This window comes from Corapipo altera, unplaced genomic scaffold (assembly GCF_003945725.1).
Source record: "Corapipo altera isolate COAL_440 unplaced genomic scaffold, ASM394572v1 81, whole genome shotgun sequence".
Lineage (NCBI taxonomy): Eukaryota > Metazoa > Chordata > Aves > Passeriformes > Pipridae > Corapipo > Corapipo altera.
The window spans coordinates 1,114,555-1,131,629 of NW_020884987.1; the positions used below are offsets into that span (position 1 = coordinate 1,114,555).

Sequence of the window (17,075 nt, forward strand, 5' to 3'; positions counted from 1 at the left end):
TGACCCATGATTCAGATCCATATAAGAGAGTAGACAGCACTATGGTTCTGTAAACACTGATCTTGGTACTTTTCTTCGGGTGTTTATTTCACCAAACTCTTTTATGGAGTTTTCCAAAAGCACTGTATGCCTTTGCTAAGCTGTTGTCTATCTCTCCGTCAATCTTACCATCCGAGGAGATGAGGCTACCTAGGTAATTAAAGTGCTGAACTGATTTGAGCTCTGATTTACCAATGGTGATATGGGGATGATGGAAGACTTCCTAAGGTGCAGGTTGATAGAGAACTTCTGTCTTCTTTAAGCTGATTTCCAGCCCAAAGAGCTCAGCAGCGTCTGCATAGCAGGATGTTAAAGCACTGCAGAGCTGCTTCTGTGTGGGCGACAAGGGCGGCGTCATCAGCATAAAGCAGCTCCTGGACAAGATGGTTTAAGGTCTTGGTGCGGGCCTTCAGTCACCTTAGGTTGAATAGGCTTCCATGAGTACGGTATCGAATGTAGGTACCATCCTGATCATAGAGGTCTACTGTGGCCCTTTGGAGCATCCTGCTGAAAAAGATTGTGAATAGGGTTGGAGCGAGAACGCAACCTTGTTTCATGCTATATTCTTTATTAGAAAGGGCTCAAAGTGCATTGCCATATCTGACTTGGCTGTGCTGATCCTCATGGAGTGAGATGATCATTTTAAGGAACTTGGGGGGACAACCTAAACGTTCCAAAATCTGCCATAGACCTTTTCTGCTCACAGTATCGAAAGCCTTGGTGAGGTCAACAAAGGTTACATAGAGACCTTTGTTCTGTTCCCTACAATTGTCTGAAAACAAATACCATATCTGTGGTGCTCCTGTTGGCTCTGAAACCACACTGACTTTCAGGTAGAATTCCTTCTGCTATAGCAGATATTAGTCTGTTCAAGAGTATTCTTGCCAGGATTTTGCCAGCAATGGAGAGCAGAGTAATACCACGGTAATTTGAGCAATCTGATTTAATTCCTTTCTTCTTATACAAAGTGATGATGACTGCATCACAAAGGTCTGATGGTAGTTCGCCTAGTTCCCAACAGCGCACCACAAAATGTATTTCCCCTGAAAATAATAATTGGGAAGCAGAGAAACAGACCTGGGAATCTTGCAGAGCAAATACGAACCTGCGCTATCAGAAGCCCTTGCAAGGTGTTTTTTCAGCACAAGATTCACAAAGGGTTACGCTCAAAAATGAGTGTCATGACAGAGGAACAGAAACTGGAAAGCTAAGTGCATAGAATTTAAGAAGAAAGTTAAATCTGAGTAGTTGTTGGTGTGGGTATTTGATGACAAAGTATCGATGTATTTAAACGTGATTTTTGTGTTTATTGTACGCTTTATATTGCATTTTGGGTTTTTTCTTGGTAGTTATGTGGCTTTTCCTTTTCTCTTCCCCCAGATTCGTAAAGATGGTCTCAAATCCCTTAATATTGCCTACACTGTGAGCACCCAAAGATGTACAGCGTTTCCCTTGGACCACCTGGTCCGCATGCTGCTGTTCAAAGATTGTGAGGAGGCATCTGATTTTATAAGTTATTATGGCCTGAGTGTATCAGATGGGTAAGTGTGAGGAAAATGATCCCTGGGGGGCTCAGACTGATGTCAGGCAAAGGGCTAAATGTAGGGGAGTTGCTCCTGAAGTTTGGATCCAAAAAAAAGGAACAGGCGAAGAGTAGAGGCTGAGCTCTCTAGGCAAAGCACTGGAATACTGATGGGTGCAAACTTTAATATAGTTTTTATTGCTGTAACTATGAAAAGTTCTTTAATTTTGCATCTTTCCCTCAAGAAAAGGGGTTGGTATCCCTGTAGCTACTTCATAGAATCCCAGAAGGGTTGGAGGTGAGAGGGACCTTAAAGCTCTCATCTCATTCCAACCCCCTGCCACGGGCAGGGACACCTTCCATTGGACTAGGTCGCTCCAAACCCCGTCCAACCTGACCTTGGACACTTCCAGGGGTGGGGCAACCACAGCTTCTCTGGGCAACCTGTGCTGGGGCCTCACCACCCTCACAGGGAAGAATTTCTTCCCAATATCCCATCTTACCCTACCCTCTGACAGTAGGAAGCCATTCCCCCTTGTCCTGGCACTGCCCTTGTCCAAAGTCCCTCTCCAGCTCTCTCAGAGCCCCTTTAGGCAGGTCTCCCTGGAGAGTCTTCTCTCCTCTGGGCTGCACAATCCAAACTCCCTTAGTCTGTCTTCATAGGAGAGAAGACTTCCCACAACTCTTTTTGGTACTCCTGGCACTGGCTTCTTTATTTTCCTTGGCTTGATAAGATGACAAGGAGTTTCAAGGATCAAAATTCCTTCAGCCTTGTGGAGGGTGGTAAAAACAAGAGAAAAATGTTTTCCCCAAAGGAAAAACTGCATGTTGAGCTCAGTCTCCATTGGGCTCCAAGGACTTCTTCCCTAGAAGATAAGCCAGTAGGAAAAAAAAATTGGTCTAAGTTCTTGTTTTGCAGTTGAATTGTTGTAAACTGCAGCTCTATTAGAAATGAGAAGACAGTTCTGCTTCTTGGGAGACTGGCATTATGGTGATTCCTGTAGGGTGGGATGAAGCTGAACATTGCAGGCTAGTTTTTAGCGGATGTTGGAAACCAGCGGTTCACAGGTCTGCCATGGAAATCCATACATTGTGTGATTGTCCAAACCTGGAATCTCAAGAGACTGGAGAAGGAAAAAAACCCCATTAGTGGTCTATTTCCTGTCAGCGTTCTCTTTTGAAGCAATATATTTTCAAACTGAAAACCTGTAGGTTGCTGGAGCTTTGAGGATGTACTCCTGGCAGTTATTTTTGTTTTTCCCAAGGGGTTACGTGGAGCTGAATCGCTCCGCTTTCCTTGAGCCCGATGGGTTACCCAAACCTCAGAAGTCTGTATTTGTCAGCCAGAAGCTCACTGTCTCAGTTGGGGAGGTTGTGAACGGGGGGCCTTTGCCCTCAGTACCCCACCACATGCCTGTGTCCAGCTTCAACGGACAGAACAAGTACATCGGTGGAAGCACCTCTGTGGATCAAGCTGGTAATAGCCAAAAACCCAGCATGGAAACAACAGGTGAGAGCAAACATGCATTTTAGGTATTGCTCAGGTACATGCTGCTGAGTCAGCTCTGTGAGGAGAAACTTGGCTGATAGGATTTGAAATTGCCTGGAAATCTGAATGTAACAAAAACGTTAAAATATAAATCATAATCGCAATCACAGAATGGTTTGGGTTGGAAGGGACCTTAAAGCTTATCTAGTTCCAACCCCCCCACCCCTCGACATGGCAGGAGCACCCTCCACTAGACCAGATTGCTCAGCTGTTTTTATGTATCTGTAAAAGCCAAGAACAACCTGACCAATAAAATGTATTTCCCAGTTCAGGAAACACACTATGGGAATTGAGCCAAATTTTGCCAATGTAGGTGAAAAAATGAGATATTTGCCTACTCCAGAACACCAGCTTCCCTTTGCAGTTTGCACATTTTTTATTTGCAGCTGTTTGTTCCCACTGTATCCCAATCATGTTGGTTTTCATGTTAGCTGAGTGTATGCTTTTCTGTCCTTGCTGAAAATACAGATATTGTGTGTAGGGGTGAGGTGTACTTGACTTGAAACAGTTGTTTTGTTGGAAATATATGTGCTTTGTACTGGAGGTAATATGCAGTGAAATTTTTGAATGTTTTGTATAAAATATTCATAAATAGAAATTAGTTTCTATGATATAATTATGTTTTTAACTTTAAGGTGACAAGCTTCTGTTACAGTCTTATTATATGGCCTGATGAGTTTCATCAAACAAGTCAACTTTTGAAGATAACAGTTTTGCTTCTGTTTGTGACTGACCTCTTTTCCTTAATTTTTCTCCTCTCCCCTCCCAAGAAGGAAGAGTGGAAAGCAGAGGTGTGGATTTAGAGGCTGCAGCAGTAAGAATCCAGCCCCAGACTCATCTTCTGCCCTCACTGTTCCCTCGTCAGCTTGTGCCAGGGCTGCCTCCTGCACAGCCCATCTCCCAAGCTGCTGCTCAACCTGAGCTTCTCCCTTCAAAGCCTCAGCCTGGCTACACAGACACGGTAGGGAAACGTAAATCCATCATGAAATATTTGGGAAAGGTCTGTGAAATGTAATAAAAGGTAACAGAGTTCTCAGAGTTTTTTAGTTTTCTGGAATGTGCATGTATTTCAAGTGAGACATGACAAAGTTCCTTCTTATGAGTACATGACCAATAATGTTGGATCTTGAACGTGTACCCCGTGTACCTGTGCTGTTTTTCATGCTACCACACATGTTTGTTCTAATGCTGAAACAATCTCAGGGTGTTTCATTACTTTGTACAGCACAGCTGCCGTATTGTACCTAAATGTGGCCACGTTTCAGGGGTTAGACCTGCTCATTTGGAATTAAATCAGCTAGAATGAGAGACAGTCTACAGTAAGAAAATAGGAATCTCTCTCAATATTCTCTCTTTTTAGTTATGATTTCCTAACTCGACTTGCCTGAACTTAGTACAGAAAACTACTTTTGTTTCTGGGCTGTTACTAACCTTTTAGATAGTCTAAAATTTCTTAGTCTAAAATTTCCAGGCTGTTGTGTTTGGTTAAGTTGGCTCAGTTTGTAAGCAGAAATACAGGTGGTGCTGTGAATTACAGTCAGCTAACCAAGGCTAGAGAACCTTACTCTAAGTTTACACCCAGGCCACTGTGGTAAGGACTGCACCTTTGCTTCAGCTGTTTCCTGTGCTTTATTTCAGGACATCGCCGAAGTGGTGGATGGGCTGGTGCATGACGTCCTCAAAGGAGAGTGCAGAGAAGTGGGCAGAGCAGGAGCAGCTTACGTGGCTGCTGCCATCTGGTAAAGAGCATTTTTTTCTGGTTCTCCTGGACTGTGTCACCAAAGCCGCCACCTGCCTTAGCATCCCCATGTGTGAAGATTGTAAAACTGAGCACTGCAAGGTCTGTAGCGGAGGTGGTGTTACTGAGGCTGTTGAGGGGAAGGCAGACCTTTCTTTGGATGTCTGCCACTGTCACATGCCAGGTAGCCTAAGGGAAGGCTCACCCAAACCTCTGGAAGTCTTGCCTTGCAAAGAAACCTGTGTTGTGGAAGGGAAGGTGTCCAAAGGGGCGACAAGAGAAGCAAGTCCAGATCTGGCTGCTTTACTTCAGATAAATGTTTTTTCTCCAGGGCAGTTGGTAGAGTTGTAGATGTGGGATGTGACCCAAACAATTATTATTCCACTAGTGTTTTGGTTATTGCTGAACTGGAACAGATTGGCTAAAGTCTATTTCATGGGATGTCATAATTGGCAATAAAACTGGGTTAGAGGAAGAAGGTGGGGGTTACTGGCTTTCAGGGTGGACATTGATTAGAGACTGTCTGAGCATTGCTCTGAGGTGGGAAGTGGTGGCTGCCTGCCTTTGCTTTGCTTTGCTTTGTGGGGGTTTTCCCTTTCCCTATTGCAGTATTTTCATCTCCATCTGTGGGTTTCCTTTTTATTTCCTTACTTTCTTCCCTGTCCTAGTGTGGGAAGGGGAGTGAGCCAGTAGCAGTGTGGGTGCTTAGCTAGTGGCTGGAGTCAGCCCTCCACAAAGAGCAAGGTGTGGGTGAGAAAAGCACAGACCTGAGGCTTTGAATGAAAACTTCCTGACTTTGAAAAAAGATTTTACTGTTTCTGCACAGCACCTCGGAGGCCACTGTGGAGGAACTCGTGACTGAAGTGATGGAGGAGATCCTCAGACAAGTGACTGGAAGCATGCTTACTGTGGAGAGGCAGCGTGTCCAGGAGGAACGGCGCAGAGTGGAGGAAGAGAGGTGAGGCATGGTGGGCTGGGGACACCCTTGGACAACGCATGGACAACTGGTGCCAACCTGAGTCCTTGTACCTGTGCTCAAGCCCCTGTGTCTTTCTGCCACATCGGCAGAACTGTCTCACCTTGAACTCCCCTGAGATCATGTAGAAGGTGTTGATTCTCAGGTGATCTGCTAGTTAGCATTTTGGTGACCTCACAGAGCCACTGTGAAAAGACGGGGTGGGAATCTTAGGAACTTTTATTCACCCAGAGCTTCAAGAAAGGGATGTGCTTCCTGGCCCTGCTGTGTGCAGGAACTTTTCCAACTCCCTGCCATGGGCAAGGATGCCACTCGCTAGATCAGGTTGCTCATGGGTAGATACTTCCCTCAAATAACCCCACTGTCATCAATATTTTTGAGGAAAACCTGGCCCTATGCAAGGCTGTTTATCTTTACAAATCAGCTAGTGGGAACTCAGTTTTAGGGAAATTAGCTGTTTGACACTGTGTGTAGTGCCAGGTTTGCCAGTGTAAGTTTTTTCACTTGTGTAAGTCTTTTCTCTGTCCTTCCAGGCAAAAGCAGGAAAGAGAGCAGTTAATAAAGCAGTTGAGCCAGTTGCTGGGTATGGAATTAATGGAAGAAGTAATAAAGGAGAGTGTTGAAGAAGCTTCAACCAATGAGTTAAGGTATGGTACAACATGCTGTGTGCTGTGGTTTGCTTTCCCAAAGGTTTCCTAAATGTCATGGTCTTCCCTGTTTGCACCTCAGCCAATTGAACTGGCATTTGCTGCAGGTCTTCACTTCACTAGAGGTCTTTGTTTGTTTTATTTGGAACTAGATGTGCCTTAGAAAGAGACCGGCAAGCCCGTATTGCCCGGTGCTCAGAGGAGGTGTGTGGTCACTTCATGGAGCTCTCTCTGGAGGATGAGATTTTCCAGATTGCCAAGGAAACCCTTCAGGAGCTCCAGTGTTTCTGCAAATACTTAAAACGGTGAGTTACCATCCTGGGACATAACTGCTTTCCTTGGGAGCATTGGTGAAGAGCCGTTAATCATCATCATCATGGCTGGGCTTCACGGACGAAGATTTGGGAAGGGCTCTACCCACATTTGTTGCAAGTGCGTCGGTGGCTAAAGAGGCCAATACCGAGACAGGCATGTCCAATTGCAAAAGGCACAGCAGAAAGACTCCTTAGATGGTATATTCTGCAAGGCACGATTCTTTCTGTGTTGCCTTTTCTCCTCTCCTTGAGACGTGCCCTGCCCAGCACAGCTGTGTTCTCAGCAACATGGCCTCAATACTTGTGATTGCTGCTTGTTCTAGAACAGATGTATTGGTCACATAATCTGGCCAGTGGATGTTTAGGATTGTGCGGAGGCAGCTTTGATGGAAGCGTTCTAGGAGACACAGGTGGTGGCAGTAGGTGACCCATGATTCAGATCCATATAAGAGAGTAGACAGCACTATGGTTCTGTAAACACTGATCTTGGTACTTTTCTTCAGGTGTTTATTTTGCCAAACTCTTTTATGAAGCTTTCCAAAAGCACTGTATGCCTTTGCTAAGCTGTTGTCTATCTCTCCGTCAATCTTACCATCCGAGGAGATGAGGCTACCTAGGTAATTAAAGTGCTGAACTGATTTGAGCTCTGATTTACCAATGGTGATATGGGGATGATGGAAGACTTCCTGAGGTGCAGGCTGATAGAGAACTTCTGTCTTCTTTAAGCTGATTTCCAGCCCAAAGAGCTCAGCAGCGTCTGCATAGCAGGATGTTAAAGCACTGCAGAGCTGCTTCTGTGTGAGTGACAAGGGCGGCGTCATCAGCATAAAGCAGCTCCTGGACAAGATGGTTTAAGGTCTTAGTGTGGGCCTTCAGTCACCTTAGGTTGAATAGGCTTCCATGAGTACGGTATCGAATGTAGGTACCATCCTGATCATAGAGGTCTACTGTGGCCCTTTGGAGCATCCTGCTGAAAAAGATTGTGAATAGGGTTGGAGCGAGAATGCAGCCTTGTTTCACACCATTAGTTATTAGAAAGGGCTCAGAAAGTGCATTGCTGAGGAACTGTTAATAGAGATGGAACTGCAGCTGTCTGGTTGTGTTCTTTTTGAGACAGTTTTTGCTGTCTTGTCTCGGTGATAAGGGTAGACCTTAGTCTTATTACCAGCCTCTGCCAAATTACTCAGCTGTACATGGGTAGGGGAGCATACCCTGTGGGAGTCAAGTAATGAACTTGGTAGGAGATTTCAGCTTCATTCTGTCTAGAAACTTGTAATAGTTTATCCTTACATTCTTTGTTTGACACTCATTTTTCTGGATATGTGCTCAGTGTTTTGTGGTTGTTGTGGTGTTCAGTGTACAAATATCTGGTGACAGAGGTCTACAGAGGAGTTTATTAATGTGACCTATTTATCTCTTCTCTTCCAAAGGTGGAGGGAAGCAGTGGCAGCTCGAACAAAGTTGAAACGTCAAATGAGGGCATTTCCAGCTGCTCCCTGTGGCATGGATTCAAAACATCAACTGAAAGCACTGTCTCCCAGTGCAGAGTGGCCTATAGCCATGGAGAACTTGTGCAAGAGATTTGTAAACCTGGGGAATGGAGGAAAGCTGGGAATCTCTTGCACAAGGTAAGGATACTTCTAGTGGCACCAGTTGGCAATCTGGTAGATTTTTGGAAGATAAATTACCAAAAATTCTTCCATTGTGAATGCAAGTGGTTTTGCAGAACTGTCTGTTCTTAAATAGCCCCCAAAAGATTCTTTCTGCACAAATGCCATGACAAAGACTGAAAATCCAAATAAATAGTTTTATTAACAGCAACTTTCTGAAGCCTCTGTAGTATTTCTCAGGCCTCAGTGTTTCTTAGATTTGGTTAAAATACCTTTTTTATAACAAAAAATATAACTTTTTTTCCAGATTGAACTGGCTGAGAAACAAGACAGTGCATGAAATGAAAGTTCAGCACTTCTACCAGCAGTTGGTAAGGTACGCTGGGGTTTGGTTCTTATTTTCGTTCAAAGCAAGCTGTAACAGAAATGTCAGAGATCTCAAAAATGGCAGTAAGGTATGGCCAGTCATGCCTGGATGTCCACTTGCAACCTTGCTTCTGGGAGTATTTTGGAAGTAAGGGAAACAGGAGGATCATAGAACCACAGAATGGTTTGGATTGGAAAGGACCTTAAAGATCATTTCATTAGTTCTGACCCCCCCCCTCCTGCCCATGGGCAGGGACACCTTCCACTAAAACTAAGTTAGTGAAGGTGTTAGGCCATCTGATCCTTTGGGGTATAACTTTAAGGATCTGATGGATATTATAGGGGGTGATTTTGTACCTGGGTGCGATGGGGCTTGGGATGAAGTACGGGGGGAGAGGAATAAACAAGCTGTTAGTGGCGTGGGTGTGCATTGGATCAGTGTGGAAGTGAAGCACTACACGTGTGATCCTGAAATCTTTAAAGTAAGGCTCATGTAACAGATTTAGCAGCTGCAATTCCTGAAGGAATCTGGTTACAGTATTGGAACTTGTTCAATGTTCAGACACCTCAGGTGGGAAAGGAGCACTGAGGTGGGTTTTTTCACCAGTTTCTGTCTCTCTTTAAGTGGTTTAGCTTGGACTCCCCTGGATCTTGTATCATTAATCACTGAACATATTCCAGTTCAACAAGAACATGTTTTTTGGAAGGTGCTCTTAGTTTTGCCAAGTGATGATGAATATGCCAAGGACGATCCCAACAGGTAAGTAGAAGGGTTGATTTTTGGGTCCCTTTCTCAAACAGAGCAGACTTCTGTTTAGGTAGAAGAGGAGAAGTAGTACACAGTCCTTGGTGTATTTTTACCTGTACCATGTCAAATTTCCAGTTTATTTCATTTTTCTCCAGAGCACACTAAAGAATTTATTACAGTAATCTGCATTATCTAACATTGTTTAATTCTTTTTGCTCATATTGAAAGCAAAACTTTGATATGATAATTTCAGGACAGTTCACAGCTCTTTATTAAGGTTATTTACCATAACCTAAATACAAAGGATTATGATAGATTGTGGTGTCTTAGAGGTGCTGATACTTAAAACCCTAAAATGCCATTTTTGACAACAAAACTCTCAAAAGCCCACTTTTTTTTTCTTTGATAGGATACTGATGGATTGGTTGAAAGCCAAGTTTATGGGAGACAAAATGTGTAAGAAAAACACTTCACATCCAGAAGGCAGAATTCGAACACTGACGTTATTTAGCTCTCCTGGCATGCAGGGGAACAAAAGCATTGAAGTCAGTGTGTGTATTAAGGTAGGTGAGAACAGTTTCATGATACCTAAGAGACAATAAAAGCATGGTGGACTCTTTTCCAGTGGATCTTGTGTCCTGTCAGATGGAGGGAGATCATACTGGGAAGGATGGGGTTGTTACAGAATATTCTGAGTTGGAAGGGACTCACAAGGATCACCGAGTTCAAAGGCCTGAAAAAAAAGATGGATTTTTTTTTTTCCTTGTTTCCAACCATCTGCAGTAGTAGAACCCTAATCATCAATTCCTGGTCCCAAATCAGGTGCTGAAGGGCACTTTTGTGCTCACCAGCATCTCCCAGAGATGTCCATGTTGGTCTGGTAAGAACTCTTTGTCTTAGGTTTTGTAGAGCTCCTGGTAATGGATGTCAAAGCTGAGTGGTGATGATAATACACTGCAGGTTTTGGTACTACGTAGCTCCGTTCAGCTACATCCCTGTTGTCATCTTTGTTGCTTGTCTAGGTGGCACAGGGTGCGCTCTCTGACTCGGAGCTTGACATGGCCGAGACACAAAAAGACTTGCTTGGGACCAGTGGCCTTGTTCTTCTTCTGCCCCCCCGAGTTAAGAGTGAAGATGTTGCAGAAGATGATGTATATTGGCTTTCAGCTTTGCTGCAGCTGAAACAGTTGCTTCAGGCCAAACCTTTCCACCCCATAGTTCCTTTGGTGGTTCTAGTCCCCAGTCAGGAAGAGGAGGCCACGGAGAAAGAAGTAGAAGATGGTATGTAATTGTTTCTTTGTCTTAAAAATGTGAGTGTTTAAGGCTGCCCTAAGTAGAACTGTTGTGGCTGGTGCAGCATCTCAGTTATCCAGTAAAGGGAGAGGCTGTGAAGTACAGCACTTCTCAGAGCTTTGCTAGAAATCCTAAGGCCTTAAGAGCTCATCAGTTTTGGCTCCAAGTTTTCCTTCACACACAGTATTTGATCTTGAGAGTCTGTGGGCAGAGATGGAGGAGAGGAGTGATGCTGTGAGTGTGTTCTTCTTCTGTGTAAATGGTGAGTTTTCTTATTTTTTAAGGTTTGATGCTGCAGGACTTGATTTCAGCCCAGCTTATTTCGGACTACACCATTGTGGAGCTCCCAGTTTCTGTCAGTGACTTAGAAGGCACAAAAAGGGTAAGAACAGCAAGAGATAACATGCTTATTATATTATTATATATATTATAAAATATATATTATATAATATAAATATATAATTATATAATATGTATATTATTATATTCTCAGGAACTTAAATTTCAGCTGAGTCTCGTGTAATGGGATATTTTTTCCATTGGATTTTATGTAATGTAGTTTTTGTTCGAAAAGCTCTCTTAACCGTTTTTCCACACACCTGACTCTGCTGGAGTGGGGTGCTTGCTTGTCAGTAGTGATTCCAACATTAGCCAGAACTATTATGAAATGTGAATATTTCTGGTACTTTTCCACTGTTCGTGACTGTTCTGTTTTCACGGACCAGAGATCTGTGGCACTTGCTACCAAAAAAGATAATTTATTCTGTGTAGTACTGAAAACTGCTCTGAGACCAAAATTCATGGATTTACCTAAGTCCACTCTTGTCTGCCCTGCCTGTGTTGCTGCCCACCAGATGAGTGCTGGTGGTAGGTAAACCTTTTATCCTTAAGCTCGAAGTCCTAAAATGCGGAGGACACTTTGTAGCTCTTCTGGCTTCTGTGATATCACCCAGTATTATCCCATCTTGGTGGATGGGACTGAGAGATGCCTCTCATGACATCCTGTCATGTTCTGTATATGAAGAAGGATTGTACAGATCTCTGTCTGACAAACCCAGAGTGATGCTCCCCCACAAACCCTCACAATGTACATCTCTGCAGTTCAAGGACTGCCAGGATCAGACATGGCTTCTCTGGGTATAGTCACCATGGTCTTCTAATTTCTGTGAGTCTGTCCAATTTTTCCTGGATAAGTTTTCCACATTCCCAGTGTCCTGCAGCAGGGAATTCCACTGCACACCTGTACCTCATGTGACCAACCTCTTTTCTGTGTCTTCCTGAGCCTGCTGCATGGAAATTTAGTTTATGACCACCTAGTTGGAGAACTGTTGTTGCAAACGTTGAGATGATGATAGCTGATTTATTTGCATTTTGCTGCACACTGTCTTGGATAGTGTTATGTCAAACTTAGGGTTGCTGGATTGAATCCTTTGTGTCCTGATCACTGCAAAGCAGTTTCCAACCACCCCTGTTTTGTGTGTCATAGATCTCTGTGGCTGTGGGCTGGTTGGTTTCCCGGTGTCCTGACTCCCTTGAGCTCTGCAGTAAGACACTTCAGGAGTACATTGAGGATGGGATTGATGGTGAATTTGGCAAGCGCTTCTACCACGACTGGAAGGAGAGGCGTTTGGCTGGCCTGCCATCCCAGGAGCCCGGGGTCATCATAGAGCTCTACAACAGTGTGCTGCAGTTTCTCTCAGATGTAGCATCCTCGGAGCATCTTTGTGACTTGTCTTGGCCTGTGACAGAGTTTTCAGAACCGGGGGGTAACAAGCTGTTACCCCACCTGCAGTGGAACATGCCAGATCACCTGGCCTGGCTGAAGAAGGCTGTGCTGTCCTTCCAGATCCCATACCTAGATCTGCCTCCGTTAGGTGGTAGGTACTTCACACTGTAATATCTTCTTGGCAGCACATGGTTCTCCAAGGTGTGCCTGTGCTGTGTTGGTTCTGTCACAGATTCTTGCAGTTTACTTTGGTTGGTTTGTTTGGCAGCTCCTTGGCGTCCTGTTTGCCACATGATTTTTCAGTATGTCTCCCAGATTGCAAGTTCTTCACACACTCAACCACTGATCCAGTCTCAAGTGGAGAATCTGCTGACCAAAACTTACCAAAAGTGGAAAAAACGAACAATGGGGAACTCTGATAAAGATGGACCTTCTGTTGATGAGATCCCTTGGGATTGTATCTTGGCGGTCTGCATTGATCATAAACTGAGAGACTGGAAACCGCCCAAACTGCCTATTGCTCCAGGTATTGCTCCTATAACATGGATGATACTTCTATGATAGTATTTAATAACTTGCCATTGGTACCTTTATGCATGGCAGCAAGTGAGATGTAGCAGGGAGGGAACTGTTGTCTTGCTGTGGTTCTGCACATCTGTCTTCTCCTTGGAGTGTGTGTTTAGTATTAGTTAAGACTTGACTTGATCTTGTGATTACAAATGTGTCTCTGGTTAGAGTCTTTTGGCCTGCCCTCCCAGTGTATGAGTTTGCTTTAACCAAAGGCCAAGAATTGCCCCTCAGAAGCCACGTCAGCTGGGATGTGAGACTGTCATGGTTAATTAGCACTTCCATGGATTCATGAAGTTTGTCTCAAATTCTGTTTGCTTTCAATTTCAAGTGTGTGGGGTTTTTTTAGCTTAACTGTAGGGAGCCTCTTTTAGTGAAATGACTGCTTCATCCATTGAACTTGGATGCAATAGAATTTTTAAAACTAAGAGAAAGCAGGGTTTTACAGACTGCCAATAACCTGTTGAGTTAAAGAAGGCTCTTTTTTACAAGCAGATTACAACTGAAACCCACTTGTAAGTGAACACTCTCCCCAAATTGCCTTTTTAGTACTGAGCTTTTCTTCTGAAGGAGAAAATCTGTGGAAATGATAAATGTTGGGCTTGGGTTTATTCACAGAAGCAGTAAGTAAAGATGGTCAGATTCATGTGTACTTCTTCAAGGAGCATTTAAAGAACTACACTCTCCCTTTCTCGTGGGATCAAGCCAGACTGCGCACGCAGGAGGAGATCCAACGAGGCCACGAGAGGTGAGGGAGTAGCATTCAGCTGTTTATGGAGAATTCCAAGGAGGTTGTTTAGGACCTCTACAATGCTGAAAATCAGCATATGGCATCCTCCCAGAATGTACCTGTGCACATCTCTTTGAAATGATGTACAAGGCTGTGCTGATACAGGGCAGTAGGTAAATTTTATTTGTATGAGGTTACTCAGCTCTCAGAGAAATGGGTTGCTTGGGGGTGCTCAAAGTGCTATAAGAGGAGAAATGAACTGGAACCAAAAGTGCTGCTGGGCTTTGGAGTTTGACTTGTCTAAAGCATGGAGGGAAAACTGCGATGTTGAAAAAATGCTGGATAGGTTGAGGGGGAAGGATACCTTAGAGCTGTGTGGCATTATAAAGGTATTTGAGATCTCCAGAGTCTAGCTCACTTCCCTAGCCTCATTCAGAGGGAAGCCACTCTCTTCCCTTTTGGAAGCTTAGCTGCAGTTCTGCTGTATAGTGGGTGATGTCTGAGGTGAATCCTAGGCTCCTATCAGATTAGTTCCTCTCTAATCCCACGCACAGGTGGTAGTGTGTTGGATGCTGGCACAAGAGCATTATTTCTCCAGATGATCACTTCTCACTCCCTGCTATTTCCAATCTTCAAGCTAATAGGGAAAAATCAACACGCTCATACCAATTCCTGTGCTTTTGTTTGTTGTTTTTTTCCTCCTCTCTTCAGGTCAAGGATAAAATCTCCCAAGTCTTTTAAGAAACCCTACAGCATGTCCATGATGCCAGGCCAGTATGGCTCTGGCATGAGCAAGCTATCAGGTCAGGAGGTGAGCATTCCCAGCTCAGATGAATTCAGAGACGTGTCCTTGGCCCAGGAGCATCTGTTGGCACAGCTGCAACTGGAAAAAATAGAAAACAGGAGGTAAGTTCCGAGAGCAGCATCTTTTCTTTGCAGCTTCAGCCTAGGGTTATAAACAATTTCTAACTTGAACAGTGCTAGAAAACAGCCCAGACTGTCTTCAGTTTCCTCTGATTTCATCAAGTACATCAGTGCAGTTCCCTGCTATCTCCTACTTGCATCACAGGAACAGTCCGGGGTGGTACAAATTCTTGGAACTTTTAGGAATGGTTGGAAACTCTGTGGTCAATCATGCCACCACAACTGAAGCATTACAGTGGTCTGTGTGTCCCACTGTGTCACAAATGTCTATAAAGTTCTCTCTGGGATGTCAGTTTGTAGCAATGCAGATCACAAAGGGGAAGAACTAAGCTTTTGAGGTTGGCCCAAGAGGTTTTTGTCTCTTCTGCCTTTCCCATCAGTTGGGTGTCTGCAGTCTGTGTAGCTGCTTTCTGTACCACACTTTTATGTGGTGGATTTTTGAAATAGCAGTTGGCTGTGTCAGACTGTGGAGGTCAGACACTTCTAAACCCAGAACTCTTAGTTAACACACTGGTTACAGGGACAAAGCCAGGCTACCATCTAACTGATGCTCTTGATCTTCCCATCTAGGTTTGAAGAACAGCTGCACCGATACCTGACTGAGGACACTGAGCCCCTTGGGGATCTCTTAGGTCTTCCTCTCTACCTCCCCCAGTCGCTGCTCTCCACCTCAGCCGTCACCTGCCCGTTGGTGAAGAGTCCCATGCCACCTGCTCAGGAGGTAAGATGAGGGGGTCCTGAACACTGGCTAAAGCTCCAAGGAGTGCAGTAGTTGCAAAACCTCTAGCGGGAATTACCTTGGGAGAAAGTTTTGGTCTCATCTCTTTTTCTTCTGCCCAGGCTGGGAGTCAAGAGGGACACAAGGTTGTGGAGATGGAGCGAAGCCCTGCGCTGTCGGACAGACTGAAACACTTGCAGCAGCTCCTCAGGGCGACCAAGGAGGCTGAAGCTGCCTCTGAGCTCCACCTCTCTGCTCTGGTGGACATGGTGGATATTTGAGCAGAGCTGAGATGTGGACACTCAAGAAAGAAATCCAGGTCTGGGTGACTGAACAGATATGCTCGTGGGGCATGTTCCAGAGCAAGCAAATGTTCTCCTGGAATAAGAACATGGAGCAGCCGTGGAGCCTGGGCCTTTCTCACATGGCTGCCTTCCACAGGGTCAGTGTGTCACGGCTGGTCTGCAGCTCCCTCCTTTTCTGCTCCATGGGCATGGAGACAAGTCAAAAGCTTTTCTTGGAAGGCCTTACATGACAGTGGTGACTTTTCTTTCTCCCAGCTCTCATCGTGGGTAAACACAACTTCAGCAGGGGGAAACTGCACAGGGTCCCTGGGAACACTGGAGCGATTGCTCTCTGTAGACACAGTCCCTGAAATGTTGTCTCAGCTCTGTGCTTCCTTCAGGAATTGCCTTGCAGCAGCATTGTGGTTTGAAGTTCCCGTTCTGTTCCCAGGAATGCCAATACTGGCATTCTCAAGTTGGAGCAGCACTTGGCCAAGTTTATGTTGCTCAGTGCAAATCCAGAAGGATTTTTGTGCTGCTGGGTCCAAGTTTTACTCAATATTTACAGCTTTAAAACCAGGTGAGTTGCTTGTTCCACAGATTCCATGTCATGCTGGAGAGCAGGATGCTTCCTTCAGTATTCAGTAAACAGCTATGGAGAAACAATTTTCCTTTTTTTTAATTTTTTTTTTTGGAAGAGCAGTTTGCCTGCATTCTCCAGCACTTAAAAACCTTTGGAAGTTTAAGACCTTTTGGTTTAATTCCCAGTAAATAGTACGCAGATGTATTTCATGTCTGCAGTACTTCTATACAGCTCATCTTTTTGTTTCTTTTTTTTTCCTTTACAAAAGCAGCAAATTTTTCTCAAACAGAACCTTCTGCCTGGTGAAATAGAAATTACTGCAGTGAACACTGATTATCTTGCCTGCCAGACCCCAGTCTGACTCCTAATTTCCTCTGAAGTCCTCAGTAGTCCAAAACAGTCAGCTGCCTTCCAAAAAAGTAATTGTATAGGCTTTTTTAAAAGCATTTCATTTGTACGATTTCTCTTAAACCCAAAATTAGCAACAGTAGCTCAGTGTTAAGTTGAACTAAGAAATGTAAACTGAGGTGGTGGTGCTTTGAGGCTGTTCCTGCTACACACACTTTTGTCAGGCTGAGTTGTGTAAGTTCAGCTGGTTCTTTGCGAAGGAAAGCTTTTGGCCCTGCTCTTGTTATTCTTAGTTCACCTGGAATTTAGCTGTCAAAACCCAAAAGAGCTTCGGGGGCGTGGCTTGCACAATGTGTTTTTGTACCAAATAAATTTCTGGTGGCTCGAAAAGGT

At 44.4% G+C, this 17,075-nt stretch overlaps 1 protein-coding gene across 2 annotated transcripts in view; it reads left to right on the forward strand.

Annotated features, from left to right (window-relative positions):
* Positions 1–17,072, forward strand: part of MCM3AP (minichromosome maintenance complex component 3 associated protein) — a 25,555-nt gene extending 8,483 nt beyond the window's left edge. Inside the window, exons 10-28 of one of the 2 annotated variants that reach the window (XM_027666184.1) lie at positions 1,420–1,580; positions 2,827–3,038; positions 3,881–4,071; positions 4,749–4,849; positions 5,675–5,806; positions 6,358–6,471; positions 6,624–6,776; positions 8,216–8,413; positions 8,703–8,771; positions 9,387–9,521; positions 9,919–10,072; positions 10,532–10,790; positions 11,087–11,184; positions 12,289–12,679; positions 12,797–13,054; positions 13,714–13,843; positions 14,537–14,731; positions 15,320–15,470; positions 15,590–17,072. In XM_027666184.1, coding sequence (XP_027521985.1) covers positions 1,420–1,580; positions 2,827–3,038; positions 3,881–4,071; positions 4,749–4,849; positions 5,675–5,806; positions 6,358–6,471; positions 6,624–6,776; positions 8,216–8,413; positions 8,703–8,771; positions 9,387–9,521; positions 9,919–10,072; positions 10,532–10,790; positions 11,087–11,184; positions 12,289–12,679; positions 12,797–13,054; positions 13,714–13,843; positions 14,537–14,731; positions 15,320–15,470; positions 15,590–15,748 — 3,261 coding nt within the window. In that variant the 3' untranslated portion in view covers positions 15,749–17,072. Of the gene's footprint in view, positions 1–1,419; positions 1,581–2,826; positions 3,072–3,880; positions 4,072–4,748; positions 4,850–5,674; positions 5,807–6,357; positions 6,472–6,623; positions 6,777–8,215; positions 8,414–8,702; positions 8,772–9,386; positions 9,522–9,918; positions 10,073–10,531; positions 10,791–11,086; positions 11,185–12,288; positions 12,680–12,796; positions 13,055–13,713; positions 13,844–14,536; positions 14,732–15,319; positions 15,471–15,589 lie in introns of both variants that reach the window. The other variant, XM_027666182.1, reaches the window with a different exon arrangement.
* The last annotated feature ends 3 nt before the right edge of the window (positions 17,073–17,075 follow it).